Here is a 21,640-nt window from a genome sequence, read left to right on the forward strand (position 1 = left end):
TGCAGTGAAATACGATCCAGTCGTGATCCGAGTTTATCGCGTTACTCCGAGTTACACTCCCTCTTTCTCTCTCTCTCTCTCTCTCTCTCTCTCTCTTTTTCGGTCTTATCGGTACCGCGACATTTTCGCTGGCTAATTTCGCTGGACCCCCGATCGGAGTAGAAAATTGGTAGCGAGGTAAGAGACGCGGATCTGGAGGAGCCGATAGCGTTAGCCGAGGGAGAAAGAGAGGAGAATCTATCCAACTAGCGGTTGGATAAAAATTGGGATTGTTTTATTGGCCGGCGGATGGGTGGTTTGGCGCGGTTATACGGTCCGGTACGCGCGCATAATCACGCCGGGAGGAGTGGCAGAGGCCGACGGATCGGCTCGCATCAGAGGAACGCGCGGCAGAGGAGAGCACAGGGTTGAGTTCGGTACGAGGAGGCAATTTAACAGGTACAGTGACACGTCTCGTTTTGTTGTTGTTGCCGAAGCTGCCGGCGCATCTCGCGGCCGCGTATGTATATAAGGCCGAAGTAAGCGGAAAAAGACGAGGATGAGAAAGGACGAGGAGAGAGGATGAGGGGCGGCTAGTCGTGAGAGGAGAACTGGAGAGCGACCGAAGGACGAAGAGCGGAGAAGCGGAACGACGACGAAACCCGTTCTCATTATTATATTCATATTCAGAGCCGCGCGATGTGGCAAACCCTCCCTCTGCCACCACCTCCGCCTACTGCCCTCTCTGTTCACCTCTTTCTCCTTTTCTCCCTTCGTCCCCGTCCACCGTTCCGGCGCATCTCGACAGCGTAGAGCGGTATAGATATAGCGGTATAAAAATCTCTATAAAAAGTTGAAAAGTGCCGCCGCCGGAGTTGAGGGGCGACAATGGATGAAATATGCCGCTCCGTTCGACCCTACTGGAAGCCTTAAGGTGCCGGACACCTCCTTACACCTGCGCGCGGCTCCATATAGCGCCTTATTATAAACCGACCTGGCCGGCAACCTCTAGGACAGGGCCAAGAACGATCCACGAAATCGATGCGGCCTTTTTCTCCGATTATTATTCCTATTACGATGATTCGTCGGGTCAACTTTCCACGCGCGTTCCCCGACCGCGCCGCCGCTCGCTGTGAGACGCCCTCGCGCCGCTTCGCGATATCGGTCCTCTTCGATAATCGATACGTTACGGCGACGCGTCGATTATTTCCTCGTAAAAACCGACGTCGATCGGCTGCAAGAGAGAAGAAAGGGCAGACCGCGGGTCAGTTCGGAGCTGCTTAATAAAGATCCTGCGCTACGCGATATTTCAAACGAAACGAACAACACCGCTCGTACAATCCCAGTCGTTAATAATGATTTGTGCTAGTCACATCCTGATCCACAGTTCCGCGCCAATAAAACTCATTTTTGCCTCTTTTCTCTCTACCTCTCCCTCTCTGCCCCCTTCGTCGGGGGACTTTTATTTCCTGCATTTTTCTCGCGCGAACGCGAGGACGGAACGCGTGCCTCTGCGAGGCGGATTTTATTTCGCGGCTTAGAGGAATCTCTGCCTGCGTCGGCCGGCACGAGCGAGAAGCGGTTCTGTGGAAAGAAAACGAAGGATGCGCCGCGTCCAGGTGTTTCCAAAGCAGGGTTCCGCTGCCACCTTTTGCGGGATAACCGGAACCCCTGGCGAGCTCCAGCGAAACCACTAATTGGCGGAGTGGAAAGAGAGTGGCGGGGGTATAGTGTAAGAGCGAAAACTGTCGGGGACAGTTCATCGGGAGCTAGAGGGGGTGGAGTTTGGTCCCAGGAAGCCGAAGGCTGTTTTCGAAGATGACAATGAGACTGATTATTAACCAGACCGGGGGGTCTCTGTTGTGTCCATGGACCCGTGGTGCTCGTAGTACTCGGCCCAACTTACCAAGATACACCGGAAGGAAAGCCTGTCCACGGGCCTTTCAGCCTCGACCGCAATGAGAAACAACCGAAAGCTATTTGCAAACCTTTCGAATGCTCCGCGACCGGCGTACAGGTGCTCGATCGTCGAAACAGATCTACTTAACTGATCTGCCGATTCTTTCCCCGTTCCACTTGTGTCCAGCAGATCGGGTTTTGTCGGCAAGGATTACGCGTCCTGCTAACCGCTCGCTACCTCGTCTCTCGAGCTAGCTGCGACCACGAATTTTCCTTCTCCTCGTCTCGCCGTTCGTCGAACCGCGCTAGACGTAATCGTTGCCGATGAACGAGCGATCGTGTCTCCTCTTTCCGAATAAATACTCCCGATAGGCGTACAGGCCGGACTAAATTTATTCGACGGAAAAGGAAACTTTCCACTGCGGCGAAAGGTCGTTCAAGGCCCGCCAAGCGGAGACGAGTCTGCGCGTATTTTACACCGCTTCGTTATCATCTTCGGCTCGTAACACTCTGCCACACAGAGCTCGCGCGGTTACGTCGGAAAAATATCCAGCCGCCGCGACGCATTTCTGATACGGACTATCGGCGGCCGGCGTGTCATCGCTTGTAAATCACGTAGCAGCAACGCGTACCAATCGACGCGGCGTTTAATTTACGACCGTATTACGAAGCAACGGACCGTCGGAATGGCGCTCCGTCTTCATTGACAAGCTGCGCGCGATTTTCGACCGGTCGAGAGGAGATATCCCGGGAGGGCGATAAATTCGCGCGAGAGAATCGCGAGAGCTCGAGGATGACGTCGCGTTCTGCGGGCGTTGGATCGTGCCGAGACACACGGATTTCGATAGAAATTTTGAGAAAAGGAATCCTGTCTGGAGCGACGTCCGACGGTCTGCCAGCCTCGTCGCTGACTCACTCGACTCGCTCGAGAACGCAGCTGGTCCGAGGCAACACGGAACGGTCAGGTCGAACCTGACCCCGTCGTAGCCGTTACCGTTTCTGAGTGACGTCTTCATGTCTGGCTCTGCGGGGCATTCCTCGTTCTCATTGTCCGTTTGTCCGTCAGTTCGTTCGCTGCCTGGACACGGGACGAATATCGCCAGCCCCCCGTTGTCGGCCACTTCTCGCCACGAAAACTCTCCTCGCCTGGCCGAGTGCCCCGTAAAAACCAGCGGACAACCACGAAAATAATCAACCCGATGCACGGTGCCGCGCGTTTCTTTCCATACTCGCGCGTAATCACGCGTATCGTCGTGTCATTCCCGCTTATAGCCTGCGTCGAGCCTTATTGGCCCGATGAGCGCGCGGATCGCGACCAGGAAATCGTTGTCCTCGTGGATTTCGATAGCGCGAGGCCGATAGGGAACGGAAGGTACATTAGCCGAGTGGAAAGGCCGAGACTGCGGACGGGGAATACAAAAAATTGTTACAAAGATTGATGTCTTTTGCATGCGGCACGCTCTTCGTTTTCACCAGCGGTGGCTGTCTTTATCGAAAAGGCGCATACGCGCGTACTTTTCGTGACGATTAGCGGAGATGACGTTGCGCTATTCGGACAAATACGTACGATGGTTTACCGCTGCTTCAGAATGTTCGTTCCGAGAGAAGAGGCAAAACCGATCGTGAATGGGACCGCGAGGCGATGAAACGCCATGGGAAAAAGAGAAGGGTGTTTCGTTAATTGGCCGCAATTAACAGAACTAGCCTCCGATTCGTAGCTACCGTGATTCGTCCAGACCCCTCGGTCCTGTTCTTTCCATCCCCGCGTGCTCTGCTCCTTCGATTATATCGATCGAGATACGGATATATCGAGAATATGGATAGAACAGTTTCCGAGATCGAAAACTCCGTACTCGTTCGCGGATTACGAGCGGAAGAGTTACATCTAACGTTGCTAGATAGTTTTCGTCGCAGGAAGATGAGCTAATTCGTTTGTAAGAATGTACATACATGTGCGATTTCATAGGTAGAATGCAGCTGGTTTGAACGTAGGGCGTGTCGCGACGCGGGCAAACTTGCGTCCAATTTCGCATAACAGACGCGATAATTTTCCAGTTTAGTCATCGAGTATCGAACGTATTTTATGCACTCTCGCGTGTTCGTTATCGACCATTCCCGGATGACAACATTCGCGTCGAGCATAAACGGGCAGATCGGTAGTATTCCGCGATAGCGTAGTAAACGTATCGACTGGTGCCTATTCCTCGTAAATATCTGCGACGATTTGACAATGGATAGCCCGAGCTAGTGTTGTCAAACACGGTTTGTCCTCGCTCCGGGTAAGAAGTTGTACGCACGAATGACAAATATTTTGAAGGTGTTTCCGCGTAGTAAACGATGGCGTATCTCGACAACAAACCCGAGGCCATTCAGCGTTACTTCCTGCCGCGATTTTGCGCCTTTGAAAGGGTCTCGGAGGAATCTGCCGCGGAATCGTCGACGAACCACGTCACCGACGAATCCGACGATAGAGAGACGCGAAACGGAGAAACATGCACAACGGGTTCGGTTGGATATGGAAGTAGAGAATCGAAAATGGTGTTTCCCTTACCTTTCCAACTTCTCAGCAACCCTCGGTGTGCCGTTCCTTTCCTCCTTGCCAGATATCCGTTCGTGGTGTTCCGTATATTCGGCTAACAGCGTCGCAGCTTTTCCCGAACACGATGTCAGGGTCTGCCAGTTGTCCGTGTTGGTCGTGGCGCGTAGAGTCACTCGCGAATTCGCAACCCCGTACGGCGAATTGCGTGTCGCGCCGAAGGCGTGTCTCGCGCGAATGCAACTCGGTTCGATGTTCCGTGGACGAGGAGAGCACACGTCACCGATAACGACCGGTCACGGGCGAAGGATCGGCAAATTCGCGGCGTATACTCGCGGTCGACTGTGGCCGGGATCGAAGGCGAAACGCGACCAGCCGCGAGATACGCGATGGGAAACTGGATCTCGCGCGGATGTTGCCGGCAGCGACGGATCGGCAGACGCGAGAAATCGTTCCGTGAAACTCACTTGGGGTCACGGGCCCGTGTATCTCGCGCAAGAGCCACGATATCTCGGATACTCTCTCGGCGGCGGACTTCTCTCTCTCTCGGCGACGACGATACACGGCGGTGGCGGCGGCGGCGGTGACGACGGACGACGCCGTTGCTTCCTGGTACCGCCACTCGATAGCGCTGCCTTCGTCCTCCCGACTCGTCCTCCTACCTTCTCCCTTCTAGTCCCCACCACAGCTTCCTTCGTCGAACCAGCCTCTACCACAGCCACGGAACACACGCGCGAACTGCCGGTGCTCGGTGTGTCACGGTGCGTGTATCGCGTCCCCAGGATATTCCCGTGATGCCCGTGAATTCGCTGGCTAACGGAGGAGACGAGAAGAGAGAGAGAGAGAGAGAGAGAGAGAGAGAGAGAGCAAACTCCTCGCTTATTCTTCTTCGACTCTTCGCGCCCCTCGTGCCCTACCCTTACCGCGTTATATTTCCCTTTCTCGATCCAGCCACGACGCGATGGAACACACACGAAGATACTAGGCAGCGACGCGTCCGAGAAGGAAAGAAAACCTCCAACCTCGCATAGAACCTCTCCTACCTTTTCTCATCGCCTTCCCCACCAAGTCCGTGACCAACCTCTACCTCGATGGACACACGCGTACGCCCGATCATCCGACGCCGCGCTCTCTTTCTCGCGTCCACGCCGACGCGATATTACGTGCGACGAGTCTCCTCGTCGGCCGTAACGGGGATGACAGGGGGTGGCAGCGGGTGGCAGGGAGGCAGAGAGAAAGAATTAACAGAGGTGTGTGCAGACTCGTGGCCCGTCCTCCTGCTCGCTCGCTCACCCCTCTCCGACCTTCGATCCACCGCGATTTAGTCCGATGCCGAACACTCGCCGAGAATTTTTACGGTGACATTACGCGTCCCCGTAACGAGCTGCGATCCGAGTCTCTCGTCTTCTCCTATTTACGCGGAATTTCGCGAATTCGGCCGGGAAACTCGGCCGAGGGAACTTGCTATACTTTCCGCACTCTCGGACCTCGTCCGGTACAACTTCACCCTCCGTATATAGAGGTATACTCCTGTTACCCTCTCGTCTCTCTTTCTACCGCATCGGAGCATCGAGCGACCGCGACGACACTCGTCTCTCTCGTCTCGGCAAGAAAAGTCATATATTTTCGCGTAGCTCGATAAGAGGGAGAAAGAGGGAGAAGCGATACCTTGGCAGCCACCTCCTCCTACTTTCCTTCGCTCCCCACCATCGTCGAGATAGCTCTACCTTCGAAATCCAGCCAAGCACACGACCCGAAGCGTCCGGACTTCACGAACCGCGACGAACCGACTGATCAGCACCGCGCCCAGCTATCCAACGAGTATCACGCGTGAATATATCCTCGCAACGTTCACGGCCAACGTTCTCGCCTGTCCCCAAATTCGGAAAAATTTCGGGAAATACTGAGCGAGCGGCGGGTACTCGCGCGGCTACTCGCCTCGTTCCTCTCGCGCCCCACCACTCTGTGCTCCGCGTATTTCGCCTCTACGCGACACACTCGCGCAGCATCCTTCCTCGGGACACCCACACGCGCGCGCGAAGGTCACGGTGTGCAGTGAAAGACAAAGACGGGGAATAAACGCGCAGCCTCCGCATGGACCAAAATGGCCGGTGACGAGCGGACCGATTGGCGGGACGGGAGCAGTAGGGGCGTGGTGAGCGTACGCCACGTACCTTCCAACCGGTCGACGATAAAAATAAACATCTCGGCGGCGAGGTGGGGACCAGAGTGGAGGGGGATCGAAGAGAAATAGCGAGCAGGGGGGTTGGCGGAAAAGGGAGAACGAGAGTGCAGGGTGCACGTTGCATTCGTTACGCGTTGTCGTGGGGCGAACGTCGCTGGCGGGGTAAGGATGAGGTGAGTAGGGGAAAGAACTTTTTTATAGATCCCCTCTGTCCTCGTCCCTCCAGCTTCCCCTCTCTCTCTCTTCGTCTCTCATTCGTCCGTTCCCTCCGTTTCTCCGCGCTTTCTCCCTACACCCGCAGTCCTCGTGTCCGTGAGAACGTATGTGTCGCGCGAAATCTACCGTGGACAGCGTAACGCGCGCGTGTGTGTTACGCTCGCACACGATCGCACGGCAACCGTGAATGCGAAACGGTACGAGTACGTTCGTGCGTGTCACGCGAGCGCGCGTGTAGCTCGGTGATCGTCATTAAGAGAGATGCTAATTGGAGGTAAAACGCGGTCGGCCCGACAGCTCGGGCATATATATACATATATATATATGTGTGTGTGTACGCGTACCGTCCGAGGATCGCGAGCAATATTTTTCCCATTCCTCTTCCTTTCTGTTTCCTTCTCGCAGCTTCGCTCCTCTCGCGGTTACTCGCGCCGACAGCTAGCGCCAGATGGATCGCAAGAAGCGTGCGAAAGCACGGGGGACCAAGGACGAAAATTTCCTCGTCGATATTGATTTTCCTCTTCCCGTTTCCGTTTTCCCCGGCAGAGGAGGAAAAATCTAAACGCTGCCTGGCCTGACCCGCATGAAAATCGCGAGATTCCGTGCGGCCCTCGTGCACTTCCTGTTTCCGCACGAGCTCCACTTAACTCGGCGTATAATTTTCTGCCCCGGCTAACCCATTTTCCGCGCACCCGACCTGGCCGAGGCACGGGTAATTTTATTCGAATACGTTCGTTCCACGGTTCACGAGTGGAAGCATAGCGCGTTCGATGGAGTATCTCCGCGTGACGATATTCCTTCTGGCGGGTGTCGGCCTCGTGGACATGGCCAGACGACCGTTGTTGTTTGTTTGTGTATACTGCGAGCACCCGGGGTGCGGCTGGTTGCATTGGTACAGTGAAAAGGGAAAGGGGAGGTAGATGGGTATATCGTGTTCCATTCTATGGCTAGGAACGTACGGTGTGTGCGGTTGGGGCACGACGTTCCAGCCTGAAAATTGAATGTCAGCCAAGAAAGAGATGTCACAATATTCCGCGTGTCTGTGCTACCCGGCCTGGTGCTTTCCACGTCCTCTCTGTCCCTCTGCCATCGGCTTTGCTCGTTGCTTGTTTTCGAGAATACGAGAAGAGAGGCCGTGGAGAGCAGCGAGTATCGGGGATTCGTTTTCATAGGGTGTGTTTACTCGCTGGATGCCGAGCAGGGAGGGTGGTGGTAGGAGTCACCCCGCGTAACGCGGCAAAGAAAATAAAGACGCGGCTAATATACGCGAGTGCCGGTGACGTTTAGGGGGCTAGAGAACGCTAATGCCGCAGGAGATATCGTTGCGCGCAACGGGAATTATATCATCGAGTTAGCGTAACCCTTCTCCTAAATAGCGCGTAATATTAGCATTTTATGGATCCATAAATTCCGCCGTTCCTCCGCGACCTCCCAATCTGCTGTCCTCCGAGTTGACGCGTAAATCAAGCATCGTCTCCGTTGACCGAGGAATCCTTTCGGCATCTGCGCAGCCCGTTGGCTGCGTCTTTTCTGAAAAAGCGTGTCCTGCCAGGACACGAGGTTACCGCCGTAATCCGACGTCCGAATGTTTGACAGAATAATTTTCACGTTAGCAGGGTGCATTATGCTCCTTTATGCTCGCGCCTGGCCCTACGCATTGTCGCCGAAATAAGCCGTATCCCACACCGTACGGCCCCCTCAGCTTTTATGCGCTTTTGCACGTATACCGTGACCTCACAAAAACCAGGGAACCCCGTTATATAGTTACACTCGATGAGACACGGAGAAAGAGCGAGCAAGAAGGAGAGATTAGAGAACCTAAGCCAAACCTCCGTTCCTGCCTTCCTACGTGTGCTTCTTCGATACTCTTTCTCTTTATTTCTTCCATATTTTCTCGCTCGCTCCCCTCCGTGTCTGCTCGTTAGGCTAATTAACGAAAGAGAAAATGAAAAAAACGCGAGGTAGTTGTTGCAATGCCTGTTTTAATGAATCGGCATTGCCGTTCTACGCAGAGGGGAGCAATTACTTCGCGTGTTTTCGCTGACGATTAAGATCGAGATCGGGCGCTTTTAATAGCAAAGAGTCGATCAGCGATGGGAAGACCGCGGCGAGATCGTGCCTCTGTCACGCGACACGAAATCAGGCAGAATGTGTCAAAAATCTGTCACCCGACCACAATGGGCTGACCTCTCCCTCGAAGATTTTACCTACGCGATGAAATCGGACCGGTGGGGAAGAAGGACGGAGAGCGGCAGAACACCTTTCAGTCCAATAAAATAAAATGGTTCGGTGGAATGTGGTCTCCGGTTCGATACAGAAGTGCCGTTTCTACGTCAGCCGTGTAACGTCCCTGCGAGCCTTCTCTCCGAGAAATCGTCTCTGTCCGCCGACCGGAGCTCCTCTCAAAGCCAAGGATAATATCTCGAATCCTTGATAAGGGTTACTTCCTTCGTTCACTTTCACTCTGGAATTTTAACGCGCCACGCTATTTTTATCTCTCCTCTCTTCTCCTCTCCGCATCGTCGCGACGTGATTCTTCGAAAATCGAATTACACAGCATTTTTGTTATTTCTGCTTCCTCTTCTCGGTACGATTCGACGCAACGAACGTAACGCGAATGGTCGTACAAACACGTTGACACTTGGTAACAACGCGACAGCGTAGAAAGCTGCGTTAGTTACACGTTTAGCTCGGTGAACCGTGGCCGATAACGCTGCGCGGTGAAAACGTCAACTGGTACGCGTCTTTTGTGCGTTATTTTCATATATCTTCGTGGCGGATTTTTCGCAGCAACTGTAATGTCTTCTCCATTGTCACCGGCCACGCTAAGCCACTCGACGATAAATCGCGCGCAATTTTTCAAAGCGTATATCGCCTAACTCGCGACTCGCCGTTTGTAAAACGATCAAACGTTCGCAATGAAACGGCTAATGCCGTATCGAACGGACCCTGGGTTTGACGAAAGTATTATAGAAACGAGCGATAACTTTCCCGCGGAGCATTGTTTGCTTCGCTCCAAGTGAATCGCGTGCCTTCTGAATTTCGCCTGTGCAGACACGTGCAACCGTGGTCGTGCACGCTTCACGATCGGTCTTTCGCGGATTTTCGGCACCGACTCGACCAATGACTGGACAAAAAACACCCTCCGCATTTCCATTCGTCCTAATCCGATAGGCATCGTTCCTCCAGATGTTTAGACGAGTTGTTTGTATCGAGATGCGTGGGACAGATATATAATCTAGTCAATTTGACACCCTCATCGAGGGCCTAATGGGTGCTTTCAACCCGGGACGAGCCAGTTATGTAGAGCTTTCTTCTGACAAATGGTCCACCTTTTCGACTGTGCTCCGATATTTATCGCTCGGAGATTCGTTTGTCTTTAACGGCTCCGAGTTTTTACTAAAAAGAAGCTTTTATTTCATTCTAACGTACGGATTTAATCGGCGTTTACATCGCTTTACGAGCGTATGGTGTCGGTAGAACACCGAGTGCCGGAGAGGAGTAAGGCGAGTTACGTTCGCCTCACGAGTTCAGCTTTTCCTTCTCCGGGTTCGACACCAACGTGTTCGGAATCGAGTGCATCGGGACGTCGGTGTACTTTTCCGGCGGCAAGAATCTGAAAGGATCGAGTGCTTAAAATTCGAGGGGAACCCAAGACGAACGTGCCGTCGTACCTCTGAATAATCGGTGGAAAGTGATTCCTGTTGATGGTCCTCAAATCGTTGGCTCCGAAGATGAAACTGACTATCGTTCCTATTACCATCACGATCACAAAGCCGACCAACGCGTAATACATGAACGATATCGTGAAGAGCACGAACGGTTTGTCGTCGTCGTCACTCGGCGGGGAATAACCCGTTCCCGTGGTTGTTTTATTAACCGAAACGCCCACGTTCAAACAATCCTCGTTGGACGTAGGAAGAGGCGGATAGTTCAATTTGTTTTGGGCCATGCTCACTTGAGCGCCAACGATGATCCATACCATGAAGAGCATGGAAAGTAATCCACCCGTGATTGCTCCCTTCGACGTAGCCCACGGTACTATCATTCCCAGGGTGAAAATTCCCAACATCGCGCCAGACGTGATACTATGCAGAGTGAGAGAAACTCGGAAAACGTCGCCTAAACGGTCTACGACGAAAACTAGCATCATGCAAACTAATCCTACGACAACCACGATGCCCTGCAAATCGTAACGTTGCTTATAACTCCTTTTGTTTAAACGGACAAGCAGAGATCACATTTTCCGTGTACCTTCATGATATTCGCCGCTCTGCTCTCTTTATTGCTGCAATCTGGCAGCCACGGATCAATGAAATCCTCGTAAATCGTGCCGGCCACTGTGTTCAAATTAGCGCTCATCGTGGAGAGGCCAGCGCTAACAAGACCGGCCAAGAAAAGACCAGGAAGTCCCGGGACGTTCGCCGCGACGTCTAACACGTAATACGGAAGTAATTGGTCGCTCCTGGAAATAATCTGAAAATCATTCGATCCGTTAAAATTGCTGGAAAGCAACGAACGCGATTAATTTCGACGAGCTCGTATATCAAACAGCGGGGGAAAAAGAAAGGGAGGAAAAATACGAGAGAGAGAGTATACGTACCTTTGTACTTATGGGATCGCAGCTGTGATACCTGGTATACATTATGAGGCCGGTAAAGACGGACACCCATTTCATGATGACCATACACAGGCCCATAAACGCTATTGCTCTGCGATAGGAAATTCGTTGATTACAAAATCCTCCGATTCATCTGATCTTCGGTTTTACTCACTTGTGGGCTTCTCTGATGTTCGGTACTGCCAGAAATCTCTGCATAGACACTTGGCTGATGCCGAGTCCCGACAGCCACGTCGTCGTCATCCCGATCGACATGCCCCAGAAGGAGTTCCTGATGAACGGGCTGGGATCCATGCTACGAGGATAAACGGCAAATGAGAAACGTTTTCTCTCGAAGAGCGAATAGTTAGGTTCGTACTTCCAAAATATTATTCTGCCACCCTCCTCCGACACTCTCCAAGTCTCGAACACACCGCCCACGGCTATGGTGCCCAAAATGAACACGGCAAACAGACTTCCCAGCGTCACGGTCATTTGGATGGTGTCCGCCCATACAACGGCTTTCAAGCCTCCCTGAACGTTTCGAAAAAGAGATTTATTTTCAAAACAGACCCATCGATACACATCCTCCGTCGTGTACAATGAAAACGACCGCACGAAACGGTTTCACGCTTGTACCGCGAGACGTGTGCGCCACCTGTGTTTTTCGTCTTCCCAGCTGAGATTGTTTACCTGAGATTCCTATGTTTCGCGCGTAATCTTTTTAGTTATCAGTCTAACGAGATACTACGAGCACGTCAGGAGCACGGTAGACTAGATACTGGCTAAAAATTCATCCACTTGTTACGCGATAACGAGTTATACATTGTGGGCATTGTTTGTAAATATCGCGTTATTATCCGCGTTTCCTTAATTATCCTCGATTCCTCTCGAGTCTATTTCGCTATTTAGTTGCTCGTCAAAGGTCAGTCCAAGGTTATTTCACGGTCATTCGACGATACTTCGAGGTCACCTAAGGCGAATTCAAGGCCATTTAACGGTTCTCCGAGGTGGAAGTCTAGGTTTACCGATTATTCCACGATATTCGGGATCGACGAGTACAAGGGATCCATGTTCCGTTGATATCGAGTATTCGTGATTACGATGAAGTACGGTGAAGCTCGAGGCAACGACCAAACGACCGTGACCCGATCGAGAAATTTTCGATATAACCGGTGCTTAATTAATGGAGAGGGACGTAAGTAACTTACTATAGTCGTGTAGAATATGCACACGATGCAGATCACCGGCGTGATCAGGTAAATATTGATCGCTGTCGCCTGCGAAAATGCTAGGGCCGGCACGTAGATGATCAAGGGGACGTATATGACCAGAGAAAGCGAGTAAAGAAACGAGGCAAACAGCCGGACTGGCCTGGTGAATCTCATCTCCAGGTATTCGAAGGTACTGGTCAATTGTAATTGATAAAATACGGGCACGTAGATAAGCGAGATGAGGCCACACGATATGGTCGCTGTAAAAATGCAGACAGCGTACTGTGTACCATACTGATACACCTCGACCGGTATAGCGAGCAGAGAGACCGCAGATATGTGGCTGAAATAAATGGAAAAAAAAGAAAAGAATGAAGAATTTATGAAGAATTTGTGGCATCGACGTCGATCAACCCGTTAGAAAACGAAGAAGAAATATTCTCTACGTTTTACCTGGCAATTAAGCTCATGCTCACTGGAAAACAGGACATTGTTTTTCCTCCGAGTAAATATTCAGTGGTATTATCCTGTTTCTTGCTGAAACAGCCAAAATAAATCCCTATGAGGACACTGATCCCCAAGAGACCGCTGAACAAGGAGTAATCGGTCCATCCGAATGTAAGTTCCCTCAGTTCTTGTCCGCCCAGTGTTGTTTCGTTCTCCGCCATTCTAAAACAAATCGGCGAAATTGAAATTGAATAATTAACCCTTTGCACTCGGCGATCTTTACAGAAACATAGTAATCCGAAGACTTTCTGCCGTAAAATCGACGATATTTTCGAAACGGTAAATAAGAAGAATTATTTTACCTCGATATTCCACGCGTCGTTAGGCAATTTTAAATTCGAGATATCAATTAACGACGATCTTTAGAATCTGATTAAATGGCGACTGAGAATCGCCTCTCGAGTGCAAAGGGTTAAATCACACTGCTAGATACGTCCCGATAGTATGTTGCTTATCGTAGTTCGCCATTCGAATTACCCGTTCGGTAGCCATTACGGCTAGCAAAAAATTCTCTTAAAATCTAATATTTGCCACACTCACGTCTCGGTCTTCTATTTGCGTTGCTCGTTATCAACTAGCGAATTCATCGATACTTAAATCAATAGCTGAGATTTAGCTGGTAATCCGGGGGATTTTTCGGATGCGTCGATCAATAATCGATGTATAAATATGGAACACCGTGATTCTGTAAAAGCTCGGAAAAGTACCCGATGAGAGCTACATTCCTACTAATAATGATAAGGTACAGCTCCATGCTATATGTTTAACTGATTTTGCACGAACATCATTCTAATTTACGATGGGTAGATAAAGTTCCGTCTTTCGCAATGTTCTGTAAATAGTTTGGTATCCTTATGGTCTCTGGGTCGAACCTTGAGTTATTCCGTAACCGATATCGTTCTCGTCTTGTTTGCTAAAAATCTGGAAGAATTTTCGTCGGTCATATATCCTTCGCGCTAAGGCAGAAATGGCGACGGATGTTGCGTCGAAAAGCTGGATCCTGTCAATACGGATAGAACGTTGTACTCGCGAATAGAAAAGATACGGAAATACGAGTAATAAATCCCTTGGACGTTAAACAAATATCGTTTGTTTCTAGAACGATTTAGTTTATTCGAACGAAATCTTACACACGTATCGATATAATATCGCGTAAGGAAATGACGTCAGGAATGGTTTATAAGAATGTGCATATATTTTTCTCTTCGTCGTATAATTTACAACGTTGAATCTTTTTAAGATATTCCATATAACAAGCATTCTGTTAACTCTTGTATTTTTTGCTGCCTTTCCGCATCGGTACAGTTTCCTAGTAGATTGTCTAAAATTTTCTTTTCCTCGGAATCGAGTTCCTCGATTGGATTGAAAGGCTTAGTAACCATACTTGGAAGTATCACGTCGTAATAAAGAAAAATCTGTAAATATTGGTACTTGTAATTTTATCGATTTCCTTACGCTTTACGAACGAGTGATAAAGGTTACCTTATTGTTAAAACTGTTATACACGAGACAGGGTGTCGGAAATCCGGGGGTAACGTTATAATCACCAGTACAGAATGCTCTAACTGGTTCTTCGAATTGAAAACGTACGCTGTTACGTTGTTGATCTAAAATATACGTTTGTCCATCCCAGGCACAGGCTACTATCTCATCAGAACCGTCACCAGTTACATCTAAGCGACACAAAGCGAATATCTGATGATCTACTTGCATCGACCTGAAAATATTCTGCAACTTATATACTGCTATTAAATAATTACGATTTCGAGGCTTACCATAAAATTACTTCATCTTTAACTAACATTATTGTCCCGTCTAAGGTAGCAAGAGCATAGGGTTTTCCTTGTAACGAATTCGTTCGTACACTCGCCTCGGTTTCAGTTTTACCTTTCCTTTTTAGATCTTCAGCGTTGCTATTATCGCTACTATCTTGGTACGAAAAATGCTTGTATGCGGGCAATAAAGAATCTTTCTCCGATTTGACATCGTAATCACCGAGTATCACATTGCCTCCCAAAATATTACCGTCCACCTGATCTCGACTAGAAGAATCGATAGTTTCGGAAGTTTTATTTACTTTAAAATTTTCTACCGTTGAACTTCTCCTACGTTCTTCCATGGTACCAAAGCTATTTTTTCTTACTTCTGATTGCGAATTATTTTTCTTAAGTTCTAACGAGACAGGTTTAAAGTTTTTACCATGTTGAGTTTCATTTAGAACGTTCGATTTAAGTAATGTCTCTTTCAATTCGTAATTCGACACCTTACTCTCTACTATACACTCCAAGTCTCCTATGATTTCTGTCGAGATATTCTGATTGCGCATTCTGGATATTCCCAATGTTTGATAGTCTACGCAACTCGCTGCTGTTTCGTTACCTTTGTACTGAGTTTCATCTTCTAAATGACAATCTTCCGGGTTACATTTAATTCGCATGAACGTTCCACCAGGCTGAGCAACTAATAACGTCGGTGTCCCATCAGCCATATGCTACACAAAAATAAAAAAAAAAATGTATTAGTATTATAAATAAAAATTGAACTGTAAATTGAACTGTAAATTTATTATACCTGTAATGTGACTGTTCCTATTTGATTGGCACATTCCCATTTATTTAATCCTACTAGCTTTCCTCTTCCTAATTCTAGATTACTTGACCATCTGTAAGATCTGACTACACGATCAGTCAAGCCAAGTATCATCTCATTCGCACCATCTTTATCAACATCTGCTACTAAAACCATTTTTGTATTGGTTGGGATTCTTTGTACATGAACACATTCCATTTTACCAGACAATTCATTGACTTCGGTATTGCCATCTATTTGATCCAAACTTGAGGAACTTGTTATGTTAACACCTGTTGCAACATCGACACTTGCATGACCTATGATTTTTATTTCATAATACATGAATTTTAATCCTCTTTAAATTTGGTACAGAATAATTCTCAGCTCACCGTGTTTTGTGCCATCTTGATCAACTGCTTCCTTAATTAATTGTTGACTCGATGTTACATTCGTTATGCTGGGATTGACAGATCTTGGGCTATAATAGATATGGGCCCAACCATCTCCACATATCACGACTAATGCATTTCTTCCATAATTAAAAATATCCCCTATTGCTACGCTAGTTACAAGACCTAACCCAGGTATCTTTTGCCACAGCTCAGACCCCTGTGATTATGGTATTTAGTATAAATTTTGTAATAATTGATTACTTCTTTATTAATAAATAAAGAATTTACTTTAAAAATATAAAGTTCTCCCTCTGCGGTACCGACAACTAATTCATTATCACCATCATTATCGACATCTCCTATTGTTAATCCATATCTACACACAGTGCCAGGTAAATCCCATTGTAGCCTTTTAACAAAACTGACAGCCCTCATCTTTTTATCACCTGATGTTTAATTTTATCCAGCTGATACCTTTGATAAATTCAATGGAAAATTACGATTTGACAAGGAAGGATAAAGATATTGCCAACGGCTAGGTGGCCAAACTATGGAGGTAGCTTTTGCGGTTATTAATCCAACGGAAACTGGTCCAAAAGTATTGGAGTCCATAGAATGACCAATATGATCTCCTTCTACCCAACAATGACCTTCGGGTACCTAATAAGTAAATATGAATACGAACCATTATTGTTTATAAAATTCTGCAAGTAATAATTAATGAGATAAATAACTGAAATACCTCCAGAATGTCGATTTTGTAACCGTGTGTGCGTACAATATCTCCAGAAAGTCCTATAACACGTTTAATCAGAATTTGTTCTGGAATTTTTGGTGATTTAACAGTTATTATTTCACCACGCTGAATATCTTGAGTACGAATTGCTAGACGATTCAAAAACACGTAATCAGGATTCCTTTCGTCTGGATTTAAAGTTGGTTGCATAGAGACTCCTTCAACTTTGGCTACATAGCCAACTTCCTTCATATAAGCAATTCCAATAGGTATGCCTATAAGGATACCCACAATGTGTCGGAATACTGTCATTTATCGCATTTGTGCACTAAAAACAATAAATATATTTCCAAGTTAAACACCCACGAATATACGCAAAACATTTTATTGCATTTATTGATCATAATTTTACAGTAAGGGTTTCGAATTTGTGTCTCAAAATAAGACTTTATATTTCTTTCTCGTTAATACAAAACTATGAGCAACATTTGATGATAATCTTTTATTTATAAATTCAAATAACCTTTTATATAGATCAGCATGCGATGTTTAAAATAAAAGGTTAATTCAGTTTTAAATTTTTCATAACACAAAATTTACGTCAACAAAAATTTCATATTTTACGAAGGATTAAACAACTAACAAATCTTATTGTTTATTTAATTACATATACGAAATAAGTAGGTAATAAGTAGATAACGAAGATAATTTAAATGTGATACTTAAAGGTTAGAAAATCTAAATCTCTATTCACTACATATGTATATATGTAGCCTAAAGGCTGTATATAGTAGCTAATTGTACAAAGTAAATTGTTTTTAATCTTGGTTATTCAATAATACTATTTGTTCTTTGTAAATTATGCAGCGTATCATCATAAAAATTGTTCATATAAAATACATAATTTTATTATAAAAACATTCATGCATTATACAATGCCAGACCTACATATATTTTTAAACAGAAATAAAAAACATGAAATTTGATGTAACAGTATTCTTTATTTCATTAATAACAGTGTCGAAGGTAGCTACTGCTACTAAAATATACAAGCTTAAATATATACTTCGTTATGTAATTAACCGGTATTTTTAATAGTGAACAATATTTCGATAATAATAGTACGATATATACGTAAATGGATGATGTAACTAATCTGTACAAAAAAATTCCTTGGTCATTGATAAATTTATTTATATTAAACTTTTTTTCCATTTAAATATATAGAAACACTTTTAATAGTTCTACAACTAGGAATAATTTCAAAACTGTAACAGGTAATTATTTATAACATTTAGCGTTTTCTTAGTAATAATACATGTTATAAAAAATGCAACAATTCTGCATTATTGACATAAAAATATTGTTAAATATATTCACAATTAATGCTATCTAATTGTATAGACATTCCATAACAACACTAATAACTATTGAAAAATGTACAATTTGAACATTAAAGTATGCTGTTAACATTATTATGGAAGATCATGCAATAAAACTAATCTTTTAATTTTTACACAACACTGAGTGTAATTTCAACCTGTATTTTAATTTTATTCGTGTTTACATAACATCATGAAGTCATACATAAAATGATGAAGAACATTTGTTTTTAATATGTAACTGGATAATTACACATAGGTATGAAAATGACAATACTATATACTAAATGGCTTTGTAAACTACATTATTAAAAAATTCTCATCTAAGTATAACTCGAATACTGCATATAGAATTCCATATAAAATTGAAGAAAATAAATACAAAATGAACAAAAAGAATCATTAAATTGCATAATAAAAGATTCTAAATGGCACTAAACTCAAATAATTGGTATGTGTACAAGCATTATAGATCAGTGCTTGCCAATCATCATATTCAACATAGAATTAATATCAGTGTAATATTAATAATTGTTTAGCACCTATTGACTGTGTTTGAATTCTGTGGTTATCATTGTACAATGACTTTATTGGACATATGCACAATGCACTGCCTCTTACTTGGCCCCTCTGATCAATAAATTTTTGATTCTATGAAATACAAGATATAGTAGGCAATAATCTAATCATGCAATAAATTCGAGTCTTATGAACATATTAGGTCTTTGGCAGTGCTTAACCAATATCCATCCCATTCATGATATTTTTTATCTATTATATTTTACTATAGTTTGTAAATTTTAAAGATTGGTAAACACTGATTTAGTCAAACATCAATTTGTCATTACAATTTTCCTCTTTATTTTGAAATGTCATAGTGTTCAACTTTATTATCCTCAGGCTTTTCGTCGTCTCCTTTTTTGTTTTCCCCTTTGGTTTGTTTTCTGTTTTCTTCCTCTTCTTCTTCACTTTGTTCTACCTCTTCCTCCTCCTCTGCAATTTGTTTCACTTCCTCCTCCTCCTCCTCCTCCTCCTCCTTCTCCTCCTTTTCAATTTGTTTCACTGCCACCTCCCCTTCTGCAGTTTGTTTCATTTCTTTTTCTTCCTCTTCTTTAGTTTCCCTTACTTCTTCTTTCTTTTTTTCTTCAATCTTTTCTATGTCTTTAATTCCTTTTGCTTCTTTTTTTTCTCTTCCTTCGTCATAATCTATTTGCTTTTCTTGTTTATATTCCACATCATCATTACTCCTTTCTTCCTTCACAGGAATTTTTAGTTCTTCTTTTACCCTTTCTGCATATTGTTCCTCTTCATAGACTTTGCTTGTTTGATTTTCAACTTTATCCTTTTTAGTATTTATTTCCCCTTTTCTATCGTTAATTGTTCCAATATTTAGTTCTTTCTCGGTATCTTCTGTATTTAAGGTCGTACCTTCTGCATTCCGTATTTCTTGATCTTCTTCCTCAAATTCCTAGTATAATAAAACAATATTTAGTACCTTTATCTTTGTTGTTCTGTAACATTTATAGTTTCTAAATAGGAGTAACTAAATACTGCAACTAAATGTAAAATGATTTTGTAAATTTAATTAATTTAAATAAATAATATTTACTGATCTTTCAACAAAGTCATAAATTAATTGTAATTATTCGGTTAATGATATATTACCTATGTTAATAATTGCAACAATATAAAGGACAAAATATACATGATATATATATTTTAAGTCAAAGCATATTAGTAACATATTAGTATCAAATTTAACATAAATTAAATATTAATACTGAAAACAAATCACAAATTAATAATTGCTGTAACATACTAGTATTAAGTTCATACAAGTAATTATTTAAAAATAATTTGTACATCTTAAAGAATTCCTGTGATTTGCCATTTCCATGTTAAAAAGTCTGTACAAAAACAAATAATTAAGTGAATGAAAGAATCACCAAATAAAACAAGGCTCCGTAGATTCATTTGATTCTGTTGGTAATTCTAATATTTTCTTACAGGTGCATTTTGGTCGAGACTGATGAGAGAGAGAGTCATTTTGCCTGAAAGTACAACAGGTGCTTCCACATCTTCTTCTGCTTTTTGAGCTTGTGTTTCTGAATCTGTTACAAGTAATTCACATTGCGGAGGAAGTGCACCTTCTAAATATATTGGTTTTGGTGGTGTCTTTTCCCTCTCTATATGACTGAAGAAATACAATACAATCTTATTTGTTAAATATACTATATTTTATTTAAAGTATTTTTCTTACCTTGGTGAAATTGGAATTATAGGAGTAGTTGGTCTACTACCTTTGCCCTCGCAACTAGCTGTCATTTCCATACCCATGACTTTAACAGTTGGTGAATTTTCTATGTTTTCTATTTCTTCATCTGCTGTACTATGTTTAGCCTGGGCACCGGTATTGTCCTGTAAATCAAAATATCTGAATAATGATTTTGTATACTATTTTCGTAAAAGGATAATTACACATTTCTTTATACGATAAATATAATGTATGCTATGAGAACTATATTATAATGGTTAATACTTATAACTCACAAGGGAAGTTCAGGTCCTTTGGGTCACCGATTTAGTTGAAACTTTGCAGGTTTGTAGATTTCGTTATACAGTTCAAGAATATATATCATTGTAGCCGCAATTACTCAATAATTTTTGAAATATTTATGATTAAAGCTTTATTATATTTTTAACTATAGATTTATTTACAAAAATTTTCAAGTGAAGTTGTGGCCAAACAGCGACATTCGAAAATTCCTATGCTGGAGGTGCAGGGTGTTCGATTCCTGTCCATAGTTCGTAGTTTTTTTCAATCTAATTTTGATTTTGTATTCACTCTTCGCCTGTGAAAACATTGTAAATAAACAATTGTAAATAAAATTTCTTAATAAAAAAATTTATTTTATATGCTTATGCTAGTATATATATATATATATATATTACAAAATAATAAGAATATTATGCAAGAAAACACTTTTCTGTAGCAATCTTATTTACTACAGGAAATACAAAACCTACCACTCATGTAAGTATTAATTATTAAATTAAACATCCTATAAGAATGTTGCCTATAATTCTAACTTTGCTGTGCAGCTATAAATGTTCATGAATTAATTGCAAATACTTGGAAATTTATCAATTTTCTATAGCCGAATTGATTTCTAGTATTTAGTTCGAATAAAAATTTTACCGCCTGCGATCACCGCCATCTATGATTCGGGCTCATTTGCTCGGAAAAGTGATAGGAATATAGAATAGGCAAGGAGGTCGTCGAAGTGCTCGTCACGTGACAGACAAGGACAGAGAGGAGATAGACAAGGATAGAATGGTTCCGGCAGTGAAAAATTATTAATTACTCAATTTCTGTAATTAATTTATGAACTTTTATAATTTCGTTGCAAAGCTGGAACTTCA

At 44.4% G+C, this 21,640-nt stretch overlaps 4 protein-coding genes across 11 annotated transcripts in view; all 4 read right to left on the reverse strand.

Annotated features, from left to right (window-relative positions):
- Nucleotides 1-9,110: 9,110 nt before the first annotated feature.
- LOC108546467 (sodium-coupled monocarboxylate transporter 2) lies at nucleotides 9,111-13,852 on the reverse strand. The gene is made up of 9 exons (XM_017898543.1): nucleotides 13,677-13,852; nucleotides 13,083-13,298; nucleotides 12,627-12,972; nucleotides 11,795-11,949; nucleotides 11,591-11,731; nucleotides 11,419-11,527; nucleotides 11,070-11,291; nucleotides 10,490-10,998; nucleotides 9,111-10,431 (listed from the first exon to the last, which is right to left on the reverse strand). The coding sequence occupies exons 2-9, from the start codon at nucleotides 13,295-13,297 to the stop codon at nucleotides 10,338-10,340; spliced, it is 1,791 nt and encodes a 596-aa protein (XP_017754032.1). The 5' UTR covers nucleotide 13,298; nucleotides 13,677-13,852; the 3' UTR covers nucleotides 9,111-10,337.
- A 467-nt stretch (nucleotides 13,853-14,319) lies between these two features.
- Nucleotides 14,320-16,556, reverse strand: LOC108546470 (integrin-alpha FG-GAP repeat-containing protein 2). Of its 3 annotated transcripts, none has more exons than XM_017898550.1 (6): nucleotides 16,424-16,556; nucleotides 16,097-16,316; nucleotides 15,708-16,024; nucleotides 14,912-15,627; nucleotides 14,619-14,853; nucleotides 14,320-14,551 (listed from the first exon to the last, which is right to left on the reverse strand). In XM_017898550.1, the coding sequence occupies exons 1-6, from the start codon at nucleotides 16,532-16,534 to the stop codon at nucleotides 14,372-14,374; spliced, it is 1,779 nt and encodes a 592-aa protein (XP_017754039.1). In that variant the 5' UTR covers nucleotides 16,535-16,556; the 3' UTR covers nucleotides 14,320-14,371. The 3 variants fall into 3 exon arrangements, with proteins under 3 accessions (XP_017754039.1, XP_017754038.1, XP_017754037.1); XM_017898549.1 differs by having other exon boundaries at nucleotides 15,708-15,997; nucleotides 16,388-16,556; XM_017898548.1 differs by having other exon boundaries at nucleotides 16,388-16,556.
- Nucleotides 16,556-17,582, reverse strand: LOC108546471 (mitochondrial inner membrane protease subunit 2). 3 transcript variants are annotated; one of them, XM_017898553.1, is made up of 3 exons: nucleotides 17,503-17,582; nucleotides 16,842-17,163; nucleotides 16,556-16,759 (listed from the first exon to the last, which is right to left on the reverse strand). In XM_017898553.1, exons 2-3 carry the CDS (start codon nucleotides 17,145-17,147, stop codon nucleotides 16,559-16,561), a joined length of 507 nt encoding a protein of 168 aa, XP_017754042.1. In that variant the 5' UTR covers nucleotides 17,148-17,163; nucleotides 17,503-17,582; the 3' UTR covers nucleotides 16,556-16,558. The 3 variants fall into 3 exon arrangements, with proteins under 3 accessions (XP_017754042.1, XP_017754040.1, XP_017754041.1); XM_017898551.1 differs by lacking the exon at nucleotides 17,503-17,582 and adding an exon at nucleotides 17,359-17,444; XM_017898552.1 differs by lacking the exon at nucleotides 17,503-17,582 and adding an exon at nucleotides 17,248-17,328.
- Nucleotides 17,583-18,980: 1,398 nt separating this feature from the next.
- Nucleotides 18,981-21,640, reverse strand: part of RIC-3 (RIC3 acetylcholine receptor chaperone) — a 7,315-nt gene continuing 4,655 nt past the window's right edge. For 3 of the 4 annotated variants that reach the window (XM_017898747.1, XM_017898746.1, XM_017898745.1), the window contains 3 exons: nucleotides 20,478-20,635; nucleotides 20,225-20,411; nucleotides 18,981-19,685 (listed from right to left, as the gene is read on the reverse strand). In XM_017898747.1, the coding sequence (XP_017754236.1) occupies nucleotides 19,077-19,685; nucleotides 20,225-20,411; nucleotides 20,478-20,635 (954 nt within the window). In that variant the 3' untranslated portion in view covers nucleotides 18,981-19,076. Of the gene's footprint in view, nucleotides 19,686-20,080; nucleotides 20,125-20,224; nucleotides 20,412-20,477; nucleotides 20,636-21,640 lie in introns of all 4 variants that reach the window. The other variant, XM_017898748.1, reaches the window with a different exon arrangement.

The sequence above is a fragment of the Eufriesea mexicana genome, unplaced genomic scaffold, assembly GCF_001483705.2.
Source record: "Eufriesea mexicana isolate 0111107269 unplaced genomic scaffold, ASM148370v2 scaffold654, whole genome shotgun sequence".
Lineage (NCBI taxonomy): Eukaryota > Metazoa > Arthropoda > Insecta > Hymenoptera > Apidae > Eufriesea > Eufriesea mexicana.

Excerpts from the sequence above, each read along its gene's own strand:
- LOC108546471 (XM_017898553.1), bottom strand. The coding sequence starts at position 17,147 with ATGACAGTATTCCGACACATTGTGGGTATCCTTATAGGCATACCTATT. Across the intron at positions 16,760-16,841 it reads ACAAAATCGACATTCTGGAG|GTACCCGAAGGTCATTGTTG; the intron begins GTATTTCAGTTA and ends TTTACTTATTAG.
- LOC108546467 (XM_017898543.1), bottom strand. The coding sequence starts at position 13,297 with ATGGCGGAGAACGAAACAACACTGGGCGGACAAGAACTGAGGGAACTT. Across the intron at positions 12,973-13,082 it reads AGCATGAGCTTAATTGCCAG|CCACATATCTGCGGTCTCTC; the intron begins GTAAAACGTAGA and ends CATTTATTTCAG. Across the intron at positions 11,292-11,418 it reads GCGATCCCATAAGTACAAAG|ATTATTTCCAGGAGCGACCA; the intron begins GTACGTATACTC and ends AATGATTTTCAG.
- LOC108546470 (XM_017898548.1), bottom strand. The coding sequence starts at position 16,534 with ATGAGGGCTGTCAGTTTTGTTAAAAGGCTACAATGGGATTTACCTGGC. Across the intron at positions 16,317-16,387 it reads GAGAACTTTATATTTTTAAA|GGGTCTGAGCTGTGGCAAAA; the intron begins GTAAATTCTTTA and ends CCATAATCACAG. Across the intron at positions 15,628-15,707 it reads TAGGAACAGTCACATTACAG|CATATGGCTGATGGGACACC; the intron begins GTATAATAAATT and ends ATTTTTGTGTAG.